Source organism: Acipenser ruthenus, chromosome 31 (genome assembly GCF_902713425.1).
Source record: "Acipenser ruthenus chromosome 31, fAciRut3.2 maternal haplotype, whole genome shotgun sequence".
Taxonomy (NCBI): domain Eukaryota; kingdom Metazoa; phylum Chordata; class Actinopteri; order Acipenseriformes; family Acipenseridae; genus Acipenser; species Acipenser ruthenus.
In genome coordinates, this window is record NC_081219.1 from 13,131,968 (window position 1) to 13,150,752 (window position 18,785).

Below are 18,785 nucleotides of genomic sequence, written 5' to 3' on the forward strand. Positions count from 1 at the left end.
AGCCTTAAAACGATCCATTTCTTTGTGTACCCACAGTGACGATGAGTGTTGAGCTTCACAGCTGGTGTGAAATTTCACTGTAAATATGTCATTTTACACTTCTAAAAGACTGAAATCTTTTAGCATATTGATTTAGAAGGCATCAAATTAAATAAATACAGCTTCCGATTTTTTTCAAAGAAAAAATATTAGGCATTTAAAGGGTTAAGTGACTCCAAATTTAAGGGCGATACAGTTGACAGATAGCGGGCGTGTGCCAGGGGGAGTAGACCTTGAACACGTGAAGTACCCCAAAACGTTTAATCCAAGAATGAGTTTACCCCAGAAGACCATTACAAAAGGACCCCCCTCCCTCAATTGTGACAGACTGGTTAAAAGCTGAAAACATTAATGGGAACATCTGGGTCAGGGTGTGAATGAGTCCACTGACACCTTCCCAGGCCGTGGAGCGAGCGAGAGAGCGAGAGCGTGCTTAACATGGCCTGACCTACTCCCAGCCTGAAGGCCCCAGAAGACCACCAGACCTCTACGATTCAGACCCCATTGTCCCATCTCTGCAGCAGAACAGAAGACAGAGGAGAGATTTATTCCAGAGAGACGTCCCAACGAAGGAAGGTGCACTAAAGACTGAAACAGCCCCATTGTTTTGTTGTTTTTAAAAGGGGTGGGGCAGGGGGGGCTGAGGTTGCAGGTGTGTGCGGTTGAAGAAGTTTTATCTCTGCTGATAATCTTTCGCCACATATCCACTTAATAGCAGCTCATCCATCACAGGGTGCCCCCACACCTATCCCGGCTTTATCAGCCACATCACACCGACACTAATGGATACTTAAACTGGTAATTATCTGCTCTGCACTGTGCTGGGAAGAAGGGGCTGCCTGTAACTTACCTTGTTAACTCCGGCCTCATCTACATAAACAGTTGAACCTTCTTGGTAGGATTTAACATGGGATGCTTTGTGTTATGTGGAGAGACTATCCCTTCACAGATGCAAACCAGGTCATCATAAAAGGTTTCAATCACGTGATTAAACACGGTTTCAATAGTTTTCTCCTGTGTAATGAATCACGGTTTTTATAAGTAAATCTAGCTGCGGTTTCGTTTATTCCACAGACCTAATGCCTTATACGAGGCAGGCTGCATAAATGAGAACGTCCAGGACTGGAATGCTGGAATATTCTCAAGCTTGTTAGCAAAATGATAAGCCCGTTTCATTTGAGCTTTCTAGATATGATTTATTAATTTGAAATCACAATGCATCAATTAGCTGCTCTTCCTGTGGTGTTGAATTCATTCTGAAATTGTTACAATTATCTTCAGGACAAAATAACAACAAATGTGTTATTGAATCCGAAGTTACTCCTACGAAACTCTACTGAAATTCATATTTTGAACCAATCAGATGTAGGAGATTATGATGCCCCTGTGTATTTCAAGCCCCCCACCACGAAGCTTAAACACGCGAAAGTTAAAAACAGGATGCACCCATTGTGAATGCAAAATATTTGGAGCGACATGGTGTATTTACAATCCCTCTTTATTTGTATTTATTTAAATGAATCTGACACTTTCAGCCCAATGTTCCATTAAAAAGGCCATTTAATTGAAGAGAAAAAAAAAATAAACTAATAAAAACAAAAACACACACGCAAAGCATCCAGCAAGGGAGTGCCTGCTTCAGTTCCTGCCTGGCACTAAATGTGGCATTTATCTCCTTTATCCTCCCCCTAATGAGCACATCAAAGAGATGTGAAAGGGATAATGCAATTGGGATTAATCGCCATTAACAGGACGGGACTTAATTAGCAGTTAAATATAAGCCCTAATTACGAAGAGACAGCCTCGCTTCCATGCACACACACTCTGCGCACAATGGGATGAAAGGAGTCTGTTTAGCAGCCATTAAAGGGGAATCTGTTTAATTCTGCACAGTCAATCCAGACAGTGATTATACAGCTTGGCTGGCCCTCTGCCTGCTAACTGGAGCCTCCAGCACTACACACACATGCACACACACACACACACACACACACACACATGCATGCACACACGTAGCAATATCTGCATGTTTACACCAAAAAGCCCCTTGACCAATACATTTTATTTTTAACCTGCAAAATGTCCTACCGTGCACGCTGCTAAAACGGCATTCAAATATGAAGCGATTCCGCACAGTTTGTGTTATCGATGCAGCTTAACACCCGACACTCTCCAAATGCATTGTCCAACTGTACACAAATTCTGCATGGAAATGCAACAGCACTAGAGTGACCCGATTGGCTTATCAAATTGTTTCAACCCAGAAGATTGTATACAAGGAGTCGTATTCTCATAGAGATCACTCCCCTCTGTAATTAACACCTGTTAGGAGGTAAACGAACATCCGGTCAATTTTGCAAAACAGCTAAGTTCTACGTTTCAAGTTCTCCAAAGCACTCTCCAGGTGTTTTGTTTTTCTATTTGTAACATTAATGTGATCTCACGGTTCTTAATGTCTGTCTGTCTGTCTCTCTGTCTGTCTGTCTGTCTCTCTCTCTCTCCGCTCCAAGGCCAGTGTCTGGGGCTTTGAGCTCGCAGATGGGTGCTGTGTGACCAGGGCAGTGGTATCTCCACCCCCCCCACCCCGGTCATTCACTCAGGTGAGAGACCCCCCCACTCCCACATTCCCATCAGCATTACAAAGGGCAGCTGCGGGTATCTGCTAACTTCCAAACCTGGGCTAATTATTTCCCTTTCATCAGTTACCCAACAGCATTTACACAAAGCAGCGACTCGGTTATCAGAGGACACATTGGAGACAGTACAGGCTGAGCTGCCCGGGCCAGTCCTTACCTCGTGACTTCATGCCGATGAACCGATTCTCCACAATGTCGATCCTGCCCACTCCGTGCGACCCCCTGCCGAGGAACAAGACAGGAAGGGGTTAAACTGGGCCGCCTCTCGCTTCTGCTCAGCACCCAGCTGCAGGAGGCACGGCAATAAGACTCCCACACGTACCTCTCGCTAAGTGCACAACAGAGCGTTGGCTAATTGCGTTGAGTGATTACGACATTAATAGGGGGTCCTGCTGAAAGCACCCATTCAGCCAGGAGAGATGATGATAAACTGGGACAAAGAGCATTCTGCCTCATTAAAAAGAGGGACAAAACTTCTCTTTTCTTTGCACCCCCAAAAGCGCAGGGCTGCAGCCCGACTGGCAGCAAATCAGGGGAGCGTCACTCAAAGAGTTCAAAGCAGACAGGCAGGAGGGATAAGGAGTGAAGCCACACACTTTGTGATGCAGAGCAGGCCAGGAAAAAAGGCTCAAAATGGACAGCCAGCTAAAAGCTTGCCGACTGCTAGCGAATTACCAATACACTGCAGTGGATATTGCTCATAAACTTACTTTGAATATTTCAGACCGAGGATGGCAATCTGCGAGGGAAATGGTTTCCCCAGAACTCTCGGTTTAATTCAGGTCAGCAATCTATACCAGTTCAAAAGCTGGAAATGATCTGCGACAAACACTGTCAAAACGCTAGCCAATGAAGACAGTTCAAGCACCAAGGAGACGGGCACCTAAGTCTATTGATATAAATCTACAAGCGCTGGAAAAGCACCACATGCTATTAAATAATGGGTACGTCTGGGTACAGTAGCAAAGACCACCTTCCTGATTTAATAAACTCATCCATTCCCCTGTAGATACGAAACCATTGCCATGCAAATCCGGCTTTCATCTCCTCTGGGCCCCAAACTTGCACACAAGCATTATTATTTAGAAATAGAAAAAATAAAGAAGGAAAGTCTGCCATGAAAAGGGGCCAGCGGCTCACAGAGATGTTTAGGCAGCAGCTGTATTCATGGCAGCGCAGTAGAGTTAGGGCTGATGGAAGGGATCCAAGCCTGCTTGGGGAAGGGTATTCTGGGAGGGCGAGCGAGCTTGTTCTGGTTCTAGGGGAGCCCGTTTCAAACCAATTGGATTTTTACACACAGCCTAGGGCTGCTCTACCAGGCACGCTAAGAGTACAGCAGAACTCCAATACAGACAAGCCCATGCACAGCTCACATACAGGATTAGTGGCTTTAGATATTACAGTGTTGTAATCCTCCAAAACACTACGAAACGTATGAAACAAAAAAAAAAGCACTTTGCTATTTCTTTATGATTATGTGTCTATTACTACTACTATTTGTTATTATAATAACGGGGCACCTTTTACTAAACGCTCTTCGTTAACGCCTCAGAAATATTGAACAGGCTCTGTGATGACTTCATGAATACAAGGGGGAGGGGAGGGGGAGCATGCATTATCCAGAAGAGCAAAACATGTGCAAAAATAAATACATCCATCATAATTCAAAAGCTCTTACCCAATAGTGTTGAGATACTGGAACATCTCCAGTGGAGAGTCGACAGACTTCCCTTCTTTAATATTGATCACTTTCACTGGGACTCCTACAAGGAGGGGACAGAATACACGACACTGTGAAGAATAATAATAATAATAATAATAATAATAATAATAATAATAATAATAATAATAATAATAATAGCTATCAAAGACTTCACTGCACCGTTTCTCCACTGCACAACATTCAGCTCAGGTATTAACGATCTCAAAGGCATAGACACAGGCACACAGATACCAGTCAGGTGAAGCTCATCAAAGAGGGGGGGTGGACCCCGCTAATGGAGGGCTAGTTGAGAGTCTGCGCTGGGCTCGCGCATGAAGAGAGGTGTCCCCCCCCCCCCACCACTCCCCGTCCCCAAATAAATTAAAAGCCCTTCTTTCCTTTTGAAGGCTGTGAAATCGCAACCAGGCCCTTTGCTAATTGAATTTCATGCTTTGGCTTTGTCTTGTGCCACCGTGCCTTCTGTCCCAGCGGCCTAGCCAGGAATGAGGAGGGGAGGGGGGGGGGGATTTCAAACAAGGTCCTTTCTCCTGCGCTGAGACAGAATCGACAGCACGCACACACTGTACTGGAGCTGGCTAGCAGACACAAACACACATGCTTCGATTAGCCGCTGTGACTGCCACCACCCTCTCCTGACCAGCAGCCACCAGGGATCAGATCAAGGGGGGAGAAGCAACTCTATGAATTAATCATTGTCCCCTTTCACAAATAAAAGGGAGATGTCATTAGCTTGCTCATTAATAGTGTGAAACGAGCAATAAAAAAAGGGTTGGTGTGAGTGAGGGAACTTTGCAGCGCTAATCTCATATCCATCTGTGTCTCATTAGCATGTTGCACGCTTGCAGTTGCCAATCAGGGGTAAATAGTCCCTTTTTAGTCCCCTTTCACTGCTAAAATGTAAGCTCTGTTATAATGACGGGTAAAGACCTGACAAATATTTTCGGACGAGGGTATTGTCCTGTCCAGACCCCCCTCTCCCTTCTTGATTCCATGCCCACGGAGCACACAGATAATCGGGCTATGGAACCCGGCAAAGCCTCTTACCTTCCAAATAGTTCATAATTAGATTAAAACTTCAAATAAATGAACTGGCAGACTGAAAGAGGCTGTGGAGGAGAGGGGGGGGGGTCTCCTTTTTGTAAGGAGACCAAGGCCTATTAATATGGATCACAGTGTGTTTTTTTTTTTCTTACCCCTCAGAAGGCTGGTTTAGCACACAAAGGGAAGTAGACACAGTTGTAGGAAAAATTACTGCTTCACTTTTTCAGGGATGTGGGCTTGAGAAGAAAAGGCCCCGCAGTTAAGGGAGTTTAATACTTCTTAAAATTCTTTTTAATTGCTGAATCCGTTCTCTAAACAAGCCTGTATTAAGGCTTCATAAGAATCCGTGGCTAGAATGCCAATGCGTTCTCGCCTCCGATTGGTACCCGAGTCCTGCGATACATGAAGCATTCATTGTAGGACCGAGTCTAGGCAGGGTTAAAAAGGTCCCTTATGGTGTTTGCAGCACCCCCTGGAGGAGAGCGAAGGCAACGCGGCGCCGCTCCACGTACCTTTGCTGAACTCAATCTCCAGGACGTCCGGCTTGTCGGGAGACACTTCGGGATCCTTTGACATCTGGAAGATCCCAGGTGGGGCGTGAGTCTGGAAATGCAAAAGGGAGGAAATATAAAGTTTATAAAGCCTGTACTTGTCATTCGATCATTATCGCTTTGAATTTTTATTATTATTATTATTATTATTTCTTAGCAGACGCCCTTATCCAGGGCGACTTACAATCGTAAGCAAATACATTTCAAGTGTAACCGCTCATTGGTTAAAATATATATGTACTTGCGATTACTGCTGGATTACTTAGAATAAACATGTTAATGTATGTAGTTGTTTAATTATAATGACTGCAGCATCATTGTAACCAATTGGAATGGAACACAATAGCATTGGAATCGGAATTGGAATTCTGTTGGAATTGGAATTCTGCTGTCATTGGAATTACGACTGACCCCAGGTCTGGTGTCCAGGATCAGAAGCCATGTATTATTCGTGGATCCCTCTTGTTTGGCAATTACACAAGGACAGTGGAAAGGTACATTTTCTTTTTAAAATCAGTCATTTGAAAATGGCTTAAGACTGCGTGTCTGATATGCAACATCCTGTTCACAAATGTGCAGATGGGGATTGGAATAATAAAATTTAAAAAAAATTTAAAAAAAAATACCGAAACATGCTGTCGTTTTAAAAAAAAAAAGGAGAGGAGAGAAAAAACGGGATGTTTCTATTTCTGAAGAGGGAGGAGAGGGAGGAGTGGAGAAAAAAATGCAAACGTTAAAAATAAGAGACTTGAAAAAGCCATCAAAAGAACGAAAGAAAAAGCAATGTGCCATTTTTCTCCTCTAGTTGGTTTCATTTCCCCTTTGACCAGCTCTCAGCTGGGGGTAGAATTGTCACTCTGTGGATCAAGTGAGGCAGCTAAACGAGCTCTCCATCAAATCGCAGAGCCCAGCCTAGCGCGGGCCATGCAGGGCTCCAGACACAATATCTGCATGCAGATCTCTTCCTACTCAAATTCATGCTGCCCGACTCTGACGCGCTTTCACTGGCATTTGTTCTTGCTTGTTAATAACTGGAAACAACTCCAGTTTACCAATCTTGAGATTCCACCGAAGTGCAGTCCAGCGTTCACAAAGCCCCACAATGCCAAGCCTGCTGAAGACTGCTTAAAACACGGCTCTCACATTAAAACACGGAGCATGCAAAGTTGGAAAAATAACCTTAAAATGAGCAAAATTGCAGGCGCTGGCCTGCATAGGGTCCGATACCCTGGGGGGAAAGAACGTGGCAATGAAAATATGCCCTATGGGAGTTCCATTAAAAAGGTGAAAACTTCCGTAGTAGATATTTCATTTGTGTAGCTCACTGGTTCCTGTCTTACAGCATTTACGTTGCCCAGAGTAATCAATGTATTAGCAGACAAGAGCCTTAAGAAAAGACTGTCGCTTGACTGCATCTACAGTACACCAGTCTCGGGTTCAAATCCCGAATCTGCCGGTCGCTTTACTCTTCCATTTCCAGCCACCACGTTCCTTTAATAGAGTGCGAAGCTTGTGCGATTTATAGTCAGTATAATAAATACCCTTGGCTTGTCATAGCTCCTTGTAACAAACGGCACATTACCATTCAGGGCTAGGCTTGAGAAGCCCTATTCCAATTTCGAGTGGGAATCTCGAAAGACAACCTGCTCCGGCTAACAGCAGCCCGCCAATTACGAAGTCATTAAGAGCAAATCGCCGCCGATGTTTCCTGAGCTGAGCCAAATTGCAGAGGACCTATGCAAAATAACCACGCGCGCATTTAAATGGAAGTCTTTACCAGACAAATCATGATACAATAACTAATCCAACCGCTTGCACACCGCCTGCCCGAGAGCCATCGCTTCCGTCCTTTTAACTAAACGTTCAAATTGACTTTCTCCGTTTCTGCCTGAGCGCCGCTTTCATGCAAATGAACTGAAAGGACGGCTCTTTGATTACAGCGAGAAGAGTCTGCTTGACTAACGTGCATCGCGCTGTATTTTCAGGGAGAGCGCTGGAAGATTTTAGAAATTAGCTCAGATGAGTTGGAGAATTTCAGTGAGGGTCTTGTAGAGATACGAAGGTGGAAAGTTGCTGTGGCCGTCTCCTCCTTTTCTCCCAGTCCCTCAACTCTAACCACTAGGCCACGTTGCTTACCGCCCAGTCCTCAGCTCTAACCACTAGGCCACACCGCTTATATCCCAGCTCCTCTGGGCTTCTTCCAGTCCCTCAGTAATACACCCACATAGTGAATTACCAATTTGGCATTTTTCATCCAATGGTTAAAACCCAGAATATATAAGAAACCACAATAGCAAAACAAATCATACTGTAGACCTCAGGCTTGCTTATCCAAAGTCTTTAATTTACTCTATTAAAATACCAAAATTGACTCTTCAAAATTTCCACATGAGTGCATCCTTTAAAAAAAAACAAAAAAAAAAAAAAAAAAAAAAAAAAACACACAACTAGCAATACACAAAAAAAAAAAAAATCAAAAACCAATCTCAGAGGTCTATCAGTTTTCCTTGATTACACTGCGGTGCGCTTGTAGATTTTTTTTTTTCTTTCTCTCTCCTCCCTCTCCTCTCTTTTTAAATACAAGAAACAGTTCAAGAGACAAATTGCTTCTTGCTCAGTATCAATGCATTTCACTTCAACCTCCCCGCGGGAGGGCTTGGCCCCGAGGTGTCATCCTGAAAGAGCCGAGAAGAGACAAATATGCCGGGGAGAAAGAGGAGAGTATTGGAGGCAAATGGGCCGTGAACTGAACCGTGATGTTGAAGCAAGGAGCCGGCTCGCGGGCTTTATCCAATCGCCCCACATTGTTGTGCTCGGGGCGGCTGAATGCACTCTTTGAGAAAAGGCTGCCGCATGAACTTAAAGCAAGTACATTTCTATCTTTCTACGCATTAGCTGCCTCATTGCCCTTCAATTGGGTCTTGGAGAGCCAAAGAAAAGGGGAGAGGGAGAGAGGGAGGGAGAGAGAGAGGGGGAGAGAGAGAGAGAGAGGGAGAGAGAGAGAGAGAGAGAGAGAGAGAGGAGAGAGGAAGAGAGAGGGGGAGAGAGAGGGGGAGAGAGAGGAAGAGTGTGAGGGGGAGAGAGAGGGAGAGAGAGGGGGGAGAGGGAGATAGAGAGGGAGAGGGGGAGAGAGAGAGGGAGAGGCAGAGAGAGAGAGAGAGAGAAAGTGAAGGTTGACAGAGAAATGAACTTCAGCCATCTGCTTGGAAATTAAAGACTTTTTTGGGTTTTTTTCTTATCAACACACACTTCATCTCTCATCTCTCCAGAACCTCAAAAAAGGACAACAGGTCACAGCAAGTGACTGCAAATTCAATGCAGCAAAACAAGATTTCAAGTAACAAGGTCACAATAATCTCCAATTATCCACCTGTACTGTCGCTTGCTGTAAAGTGATGACAATATGTCCCCAACCCTTGAAAATCAGGACCCTAGTACCTGATCTCTTATTGTCAAATCTCATTACGCTCCCTAGAGACTGGCTAATAAAGGCAAAAGTGTCCACAGGGCTTCACTTCCTCTTCGACGGGCCCCCAGGCACACCCCCCCCCCCCCCCCACTCCGAACTCAACAGCGTGTACAGCGGCTGATCAAAGACAGGCCCGTGTTTATCACACACTGCAACGGAATTGCTGCTCTTCATTTTTGGAGACCGATTCTATAATTGGTGGTGATGGATGGCTTAAATAGTTTTTGCAAGTGTCACAAGGGCACTGGAGCGTGAACCGGAAAGAAGGGATGGAGGGAGGGAGGGAGGGAGGACAGAGCTCTGCTCCATCACAGCGACACTAGAACAGGAGCAGGCAATCAAAAAGCCAGGGCAATGCTATTCTACACGCAATACTTTAATACAAACCAAAAGGAGATGCATCAAAGCTTTAAACTATAACAGCTACCCTGTGCAGCCAGCTTCGAAGGCTAACAATAAATAAATAAACTAAAATAAATTATACGAAACAATCTCAAATAGGAGCCTTTGCCAAAGCGTATAGTTACGAAACAACTGAGAGTTGATTACCAGTTTGAACATGGGTGCGATCCCACTGTCTTCAAAGTTCATCCTTTAACTGCTTGACTAAGCGTAGTTAAAACACAACAATGCAGGACATGGGAGCTGGGAGGTCAGGATAGACACAGCATTGGAAAAGTCTGGCAGTAAGTTTCTGAATCCCTAACATCTCGTCGTGTCTCATCTGTCTAGTCGACCCTTTGTAGTTTGCTGGTGACATTTTTTAGTGCGCGGCGTCACGCTGAAATCTGTCCCTCCCACGTCGATCCCTGAGGCAGTGTTTAAACAAAAGCCCTTAAGAGGGAGACACACACTGTATCAGCTGAGGCTGGTTCAGCCTTTTTCATGGCGCTCCCGTGAAATTGGAAATGATCTGTGCTGTACATGTCAGACAAGCCTGCGTTTGTGCGAGCGTGATTCTTCCCAGGCCTGTGCCATGAAGCCCTGCCCGGCTGCACACCCTTACAGGGGGAGGGGTAGCTTCACAGGGGACGAGCCGGCCTGAGCCTCAACCCCTGACCTCCTTTGGATGGTCTCATATATTTTACGCTGGTATAGAAATAACAAGGCAGACACACTACAGTATTTGAAGTTCTCTAGGGCAGTTTTGCAGGCAGCGAGGGAGGGCAAGTTAGAGGGAGAGGATGTCAAAGAGAAAAACGCTACCTTAGGATTCTCCAGTATCCCAGATTCATAGCTGCAAGGAAAAAAGGAAGAAAAAAAAAAAAAAAGTTAGTCTGAACAAATCGATCTAAAAAGTTATCTTAAGCAAAGATCAGTGCTGTTCAGAGCCTGTGAAAGCACTCTGATTTCTTACTCAAGCCAACACGGGACTCTAGGACTTTAGTACACTGTGCGCAGCTCTCTTCAAATGCCATCAGGCTGTGAAATGTACCGGCACGCTACTGCTTGCCAACACAAGATCACAAAATCCAGTCTTTAGAGCGAGCACCGTTCCGCTTGGATTTACAGAACAGCTACAAAACCATCGAGCCCCAAGTTATCAGTCAGTTCACTTACTGTACTGTATTCTAACACAACTACAATCAGAACAATGCCAGAAGACTGGCTTTGAATCACGGCTGCACTAATCAATCCTCTCTTTGTTGAGCGCGGAAGAAAGGCTGCAGTGTGAGTCTGCCTGCCGGCGTGACACCGGCTGCCCTTCCTGCTCGGCAGAATGAGGCTGTGAAAAGCACAGCCATTCAGCCCATTCCTTGCTTATCAAAAAGACCATCCACCCAGGACTTTGGGTGGAGGTGCTGGAGCAGCCCTGGGATACAGAGGCTCCTACTTGCTGCTCGCCAGTTCAATTCCATTCAGGTGCTTTATTATACCTGCAGGAAGTTTGAATGGAACTGAATGCAGGTTAACTCCGCTCCTTCACAGCAACCAAATCCAGCATCAGATTATAATGCAAGGTGGTTAAAGTCAATGCTGATGCGGCACAGTGCAGGACTGCCATCACCACCAGGGGTCCTGAAGTGGTTATTGCATTGCTTTATCATAGCTTCCGATATTGAGACAGCTGAAGAATGGGCACACGCCTGGGGTATCCGCTCAGGGGGGGCATGCAGAGACAGGGGTGCTCTTACCTGATGTGCATCAAGTTGGCATCCATACTCCAGGGTGATTTGGGGGTGACTGGCACAGGGATGCCATGTTTCTGTGAAGGGAGAAGAGGAAGAATTAAGGTTAGATCACGTGCGTTTACAGCCTGGACAAAACCGCCTGCTTTTCAGGAGCGCTAAATTTTAAACGCATGCAACACTATGCACACACAGCCCTAACCCCTGATCTCACGCCACCTCTGATAAATAACCTTGCTTGGTTCTGGAGGGGCATGGGGGTAATGGCACGCAGAGGGCAGCGAGCCGCATCCCCCTTAGGGTCCTGCTGGGAGAATAAGGAAACGCTACGGGCCCGCTGATCAACGGTCCCCCACCCTGCTCCGCTTTCACAGTGCCTATTGTCTCCTGGAGTGGGACGATTTCTAAACTATTTGTTTACAGGCTAATATGTTTCCTTTGGAGAGCGATTCTCTCTCCTACGCCCCCCCAGGGCTCAAACTCAAGAGGGAGCAGCCTGCCGCTAAGACGCTGGCTGAAGGGAGATGAAAGAGGGAGATGGATGGGGCGGGGGTGGAGGTAGGTGCGGGACTTGTAACAGTCTCACTGGGACAACCTTTCAGTGTTTTTTCAACTGCATTTAATACACCCAACACAAGGCTGCATTGATAACACACCTTGCGAGTGTGTCTCAACAAGGCTCGATGCCTCGTTCAAGTTCTGATGCCAAATGCATTTGTAACGCAGGTCAGGGAAATGAAGCACGGAACTTAAATACACAGATTAATAAATGGCAAAAGGATGATCAGACTTTAGCTACTTTGAATCGAAGCGTTTTTGCTAAACGGAGGGCTTTGTTTTTTTTTTTTTTTTTTTAAACGAATCTAGAGAAAAAGAGAGTCGTTGCACTACATTGTAGTTGAAGTTGCTTGAGTAATGAACTGCATTATAAATTAACGAAGTGAAGGTGAATTCGTCTTTTCTTTACTCTGCACCTGAATCCATGCTGTCCTGCTAACAGTTAAGTCTACAGTTTTAGACCCATAATAAAACATGCATTGATCAGTTTCCATGCGAATGACACACGCCACAGGTCCATCGTTTAATAGAGGGTATTGTTACAGGAGCCGGTATGACAGCCATGGAGGGCAACAGCCTGTTAAACGCGTTGCCTGCGACTCAGGGATGCAGTATTGGACTATGGGTGGCAGACAGACAGACAGGAGCATTCCGTTTACATTCCAATTACACACTCATTTTCCAGTGCATGAGTGTTTCCATTGCTTTCAGTGTCTCCTGTTATAAATCACTGCTACAGTACTCAAACTGTGTGGACAAGACCGGTTTAACAGGCCTGCCCTTACAGCAAACAGCAAGTAATTACACGGCAATTTAAAAGAAAAAAAGTTATCAGTCCACTGGGGGTCTGTGTGGCAAGCAGCAAAACAATGGGGAGGACAGCTGACATTAAGAGAAACCCATTTGCAAAAAGCATTTGCAGAAATGCCAAATCACTTGTGGAAATGTTTGCAGCAAAACGTGTATTTCTCTGTGCATTTAAAACAGAGCTTCCGATTACTGCCATGTGTTTTTTTTGTTCTCTTCATTAATATTCTACAGTGCTGCCAAAGCCGTCTCCATTACAATTCTAAAACTAATCAGAAACCACTTAAGACCGTTTCCAAGTTCCTGGGTTAAGAGTCTTCAGTGTTGAGATCTGGTTTGGTAACTTTACCGGGCGAGTTTGTCTTCTCTGAAACAAAATGTGCTCGTGACGATTTGAAGTAAACAGAATAGATTTGAGCCCTGAATGTAACAGAAGGGGAAGGTGCGTCACGTGTATCGCGATACATAGCGGATCGCGACCTGCGCATCGTGATTACGTATCGCATCGTGACACCTGTGTGTGTCGGGACTCCCCTAGTTTAAACACGACAGCAGAACCTAGAGTGCCCAACATTCTAGACCTGGACAGAAACAGAACCCTCCCTTCTCTCAAAAACGCATTTCTGGCTCATCAGTTTGGAATAATTTACAAAATGAGGATGACGCCTTCATGACAGATTGCGTTGGCGGGGGGGGGGGGGGGGGGGGGTCGGTTCGTTCATTGCCCCAGCAGGGGGTCACGTGATTGCAACACATCTTAAATGAACACGCATAATCCCTGAACGCAATACAGTCATTTGAAAGAGAGAGCGAGAGAGAGAGCGAGAGAGATGTGGATAAAAAGGATCCGTCCACTTGGAACCAATTTGGAGACACAGAATGAACGACCCCCCCCTCCAACCCCCACACCCCCTACCCTCATCCACACACAGCACAGCCTAGGATAGGCCAGTCAGGAGCTACAGAGGGCCAGACCAGACTACAAACCCTGATAATTATCCCATTTCACTGAAGAGTAATGGGCGACCAAGTGTGTTGATCTTGTGCTGTAATGTGATCAATCTGGGGTTTATCTGAATGAATACACAAACTCACAATCCAATCTCGAACAGAACACTCTAGGAGACCCATTATTTTTAGTTTACCAAAAAAATCATTTTTTTACTTTTTTATTATTATTTATTTTATTAACTAAAGATGTTAGTTATGTTTTTTTTAATCACGGTTTTAAAACAGAATACTGCACACTCACCCGTCTCCTAAATATCACCTCGGATATTTACCTGTAAATTTAGGAATTTCATTTAATAAAAGGGCGTTAGATAAACTGTATCAGTGGACTCCACATTTCATGCGTTTAATCCTTTGTATATTAAAGGTTCACTCATTTTCTTAGGAGTATGCCCAAGTGGAGACTTTGAGTCTGTATTTTGGATAATTTTATATTGGTTTCCTGTTTATTTGCACGTTACAGGTTTACGAAACAGCGCGAGTGCCCCCTAGTGGAAAAAACCAGAACTTCAGCCACTAGGTTACAGCACCATAAGAGCAGCCTTGAACAGAACGTAATAGAAGGAAAGCAACTATGACTGAAGCCTGGGCTAGACCAGGTCTTGGACAGCTTTCAAATCATTACAGGTTTTAAATATAGCTCCTTGGTTTTATTAGCATTCAATACAAGGTTCAATACAATTAAATAAAAAGGTGTTTCACCCGTTCATGCATGGTGACCTCATAGGGGGATGGATAAATAAAACTCTTCTAGTCTTTATGTGGGGCCATAGGGAAGATTCAAATGCATGTCATATTACCTCATAGGAGCCAGATGCCATTTCATTCACCATATAAAAGCAATGGAAAAAAGAAACATTTCATGCATGAAAGGGTGAATGCTTCAATCGGAATAGGGATGCATCTGAACTGGAATGATGCAGTGGTTTGGGGAACGTACCTGTGCGTATTCCATCAAGTCGTTCCTGCCCTGGAACCGCGTGTAGAACTCAGGCATCCTCCACGGAGCGATGATCTACAATTAAGAGGAGAAGCATTTTCTGTGAAATCTCGTAACCCGGCCACACCCATCCAGTTGTTCATGAAGGTCAGGATTACGCCATGAACCGGAGATTAAGTAATTAATTACTGCTAAGAACTAGCGGCCTCATTATTGTGGCTTATGATCATGGTAAAGCTGCCAAACGGTGTGCGCCCCTTCACACACAGATACACACACCCTTTAGTTTCCTTGCACACTCCATCCACGGCGATCTGTAGCCTTGAGAACGCGTTGTCAGACGGGAAGTTAAGACTCCTGCACTTCAATATCTCGAAGAGCAACGAGTGCCAGCGTGTGGCCATTCAGAGGTACTGCAGTTCTAGAACCCTCATTTCATGCAATAAAACTTCTGTTTAACTTTCCCAATCCTTGGATCTACTCGCAGGGAGGGGGGCATCCAGCCCTTCATCTTGTATCTTGACGTATTAAAACAATATACTGCATACAAAAAAAAACTTCCTACTTCACAGATGCTGTTAAAGTGTCCTATGAAATCACAGGTTTACGGGAGTAGGTATTGTCCAGGGGAAGGCGAGCCCCCTTTATCATCCTCTTAATTATTTAGAGAATAAAGAGATAAGGAGGGGGATTAGCAGCCTTGATTCAGACTAATCCCCAAAAAGAGGGTCAAATTACCTGCTCAGTAACCTGAGACCCTGCAAGCTGCTGCTGAAACACAGAAGCAACCCACATGCTCCAGTCCCAAACTTCAATTTATTACTGATGAATCACTGATGTAGGGCATTAGGGGTCAGGATGCTGAAACAGGGGAGATTTGACGTACTGGAACTATTTTGTCTCAGGATCCATAACCAATATCCAGTCTAGTCTAGAAGAATATATATTCTTACTGTTAATGGCAAGCTACAAACAGCTTGGCCTCCACCATGAACACCCTGTTTATATTTATTATTTATTTATTATTTATTTCTTAGCAGACGCCCTTATCCAGGGCGACTTACAATTGTTACAAGATATCACATTATACATTATTTCACATTATACAGATATCACATTATTTTACATACAATTACCCATTTATACAGTTGGGTTTTTACTGGAGCAATCTAGGTAAAGTACCTTGCCCAAGGGTACAACTGCAGTGTCCCCCACTGGGGATTGAACCCACAACCCTCCGGTCAAGAGTCCAGAGCCCTAACCACTACTCCACACTGCTGCCCTCTGAAATCAGGCTGTGTGAACTGAACTGCTCATTTGCAGGCTCTCGATCTGTGAATACTTTTAGTGCTGCTACAGCTCGGCCGCTCCTGTGCGGCACGAAGCCTGGCAATGCTGAAAGCCACAGCAAGGTTTCACGCACCTTTGTGTGTGGGAGTCTCTTACCTTCACTTCTGGGTACAGCGCATAGCAGGTCAGCTCAAAACGGATCTGATCGTTACCCTGCAAAGACACATTGAGGGAGCGGTTAGCAAGCCCACTCTAAAACGTGCAAGAGCGCGTCTGTGCTTCACGACAGCAGCAGCAGGACTGTAGCTCCTCTTTACAGACCTGCAAACCTTGTGTTTAAGCAGTATCAGAAATCTGCATGCATAAAAGCTGACCTTAGCGTTTATACTGTAGTAACTATACATCTACAGTATTGATTCATAGTCTAGTCTGTATGCACAGTTGCACACATGTAGTCTTCTACACATTAATATTGTAGTCATCTACTTAGAATGCTTCTTGAAAAGTATCTAATATCCCTGTATGTGAAACACAAGGACTTGCTGGGTGAATACTGTGTGCTGTGCCTCCCCCTAGTGGAGAAACTGCGCATTCCAATAAATATTTCAGGATTAAAGCACAGTGAATGGAAATCTACAGTTAATTGCAAACGGTATACAGACATACACAGAGGGGGAAAAAATCTTGCACAGTTTAACAGTGTCGTTGTTCGGAGCTGCGAGGGTGGAGCTGGGGTAGGTGGAGGGATGTGAACGCAGCAGAAGGGGAAGCTGTCAATCTATTTACACAGCTCCAGAACGGGATGCTGTAACGTCCTCCCGAAGCTCGTTCACGACAGCGTGCCACGTCCACGTGGGGCTGCTCTTACCTTCCCGGTGGCTCCGTGGGAGACGTACTGCGCCCCCTCCCTCTTGGCGATCTCCACCTGCCTGCGGGCGATGCAGGGCCGGGCGATGGAGGTGCCCAGCAGGTAGCGGTTCTCGTATATCGCGTTGGCCTGGACCGAGGGCCAGATGAACTCCTCCACAAACTCCTTGCACAGGTCCTCGATGAAGACCTGGGGAGAGCGTCACCATCATCACCGTCACTTCATTCAATTAATCCTTACTGCAAACTCCTGTCAAACAGGCTTTGAAACACATTACCCTTATAAAAGTTACCCACGGCATTTTTGCAGTTCCCTCATGCTTTTCTCATGGTTATACTATGCATTTACCATAGCTTACCCTGGCCATGTTTGTTTTAACATGCTTTAGCTTTGCCATACCCTGTTATTCTTTACAAAGTGTACCTATGCTTTACCATGCTTTCACTGTGCTTTATTACACTTTGCTATGCTTTTATATGAGAAATTTTGTAGAACGGTATGTCTGTACTCCGGACACAAGATAAATCTGGAACAGTGAGCAGGAAAACGTATTTTTACAGATGCATAATACACCACAAAAAAAAAAAAAAAAGTCACCTCTGATCGGACAGCAAACTCCCAAAACAGAGCAGAACTCTAAAGTGGCTCACAGACTTTAAAGAACAGCCAAGACCGCTGTATACCAAGATTGAAGAAGTTTGAGTGAAAGTGCATTCGAGGCAGTGTTCAGAATGTAAAGCCCTCTGTGTCTGCCTGGTTTGCTCTCCTCTGCCTTCCCCGAAGGCAGCTCTTATTAAACACATTTATAACACGAGAGCCCGGGGTAGGCTCTGTACCTTTTTAGCCCCGAGGGACTCAGCCTTCTTGCGAGCCGCTTGGAAATCCTCATCCTGTCCGATGTTTGCCTGTTGGATTGATAAAAAAAAAAAAAAAGTAAGATATTGGGGGGGGTGGGGGGCTGCGGCCAAATCAGAACCCCCAGGACGGTCTGACCCAGCCCTCCCAGATTGCTTAGGGGCTGATCGGACATGACGTTTTCTGATTAGTTACGATACAGGAACCTGCACTCTCCTAAAGACAATCTCAAATCCGAATGTAAAATTCCCATCAAGCAAGCCTTAGAAAAGCTGGCAGGGAGGCAGCGAGTTATAGTACATGCCCTCCCCTCCCCTGCTATAGGTGGCAGAGAGCCAGCTCGCATTCAGACTGTTTGGAAGCGTTCCAGGGGGGCAGTGTGGGTGCTTTAGTGAGTCTATTGCATTGGTTGTACAATTCCAGAAGGCTGTGTTAACAGGGAGGTGCGGAGAGCTGCAATTGCAATGCATGGGCACCGGGTGGCAGTACGCAATGCTAAAATCCCTATTAAAGAAAGAGCAGGTGCTACAACTGGCCACAGAGGGGAGGGGACATTAAACTCCTACTGGAGACTTTGCCAAGAAGATTCTAATGCAATAACGAAACCAAGCTGAGGAAATGCTTGGCCAGTAAATGAAGCATTTCAGATAAACTGCTAATAGACAACGTGATGCTAAAGCATTGCACAACTTCCTCCAAAATGCTAGTAATCGTCAGCTCTGAAACGGGCTGTAGAAAAGTCTACAGAACGAGCAGTTTACTGTGTGGAATGTGTCCGGTCTGAAGAAATGCCGCTTCCACAGAACATGGTTAATGATTGCGACACAGAGAGAGACAGACAGAGAGAGAGAGAGAGACAGAGAGAGAG

General features: G+C 45.2%; 1 protein-coding gene across 1 annotated transcript in view; it reads right to left on the bottom strand.

Moving 5' to 3' along the window:
* Positions 1–18,785, bottom strand: part of LOC117396840 (argininosuccinate synthase-like) — a 36,078-nt gene that overhangs the window by 13,725 nt on the left and 3,568 nt on the right. The window contains exons 3-11 of the mRNA XM_034909054.2: positions 17,899–17,967; positions 17,063–17,251; positions 16,351–16,407; positions 14,905–14,979; positions 11,595–11,665; positions 10,666–10,696; positions 5,952–6,042; positions 4,354–4,438; positions 2,833–2,897 (exon numbers count right to left, since the gene is read on the bottom strand). Of these exons, the coding sequence (XP_034764945.1) occupies positions 2,833–2,897; positions 4,354–4,438; positions 5,952–6,042; positions 10,666–10,696; positions 11,595–11,665; positions 14,905–14,979; positions 16,351–16,407; positions 17,063–17,251; positions 17,899–17,967 (733 nt within the window). The remainder of the gene's footprint in view (positions 1–2,832; positions 2,898–4,353; positions 4,439–5,951; positions 6,043–10,665; positions 10,697–11,594; positions 11,666–14,904; positions 14,980–16,350; positions 16,408–17,062; positions 17,252–17,898; positions 17,968–18,785) is intronic.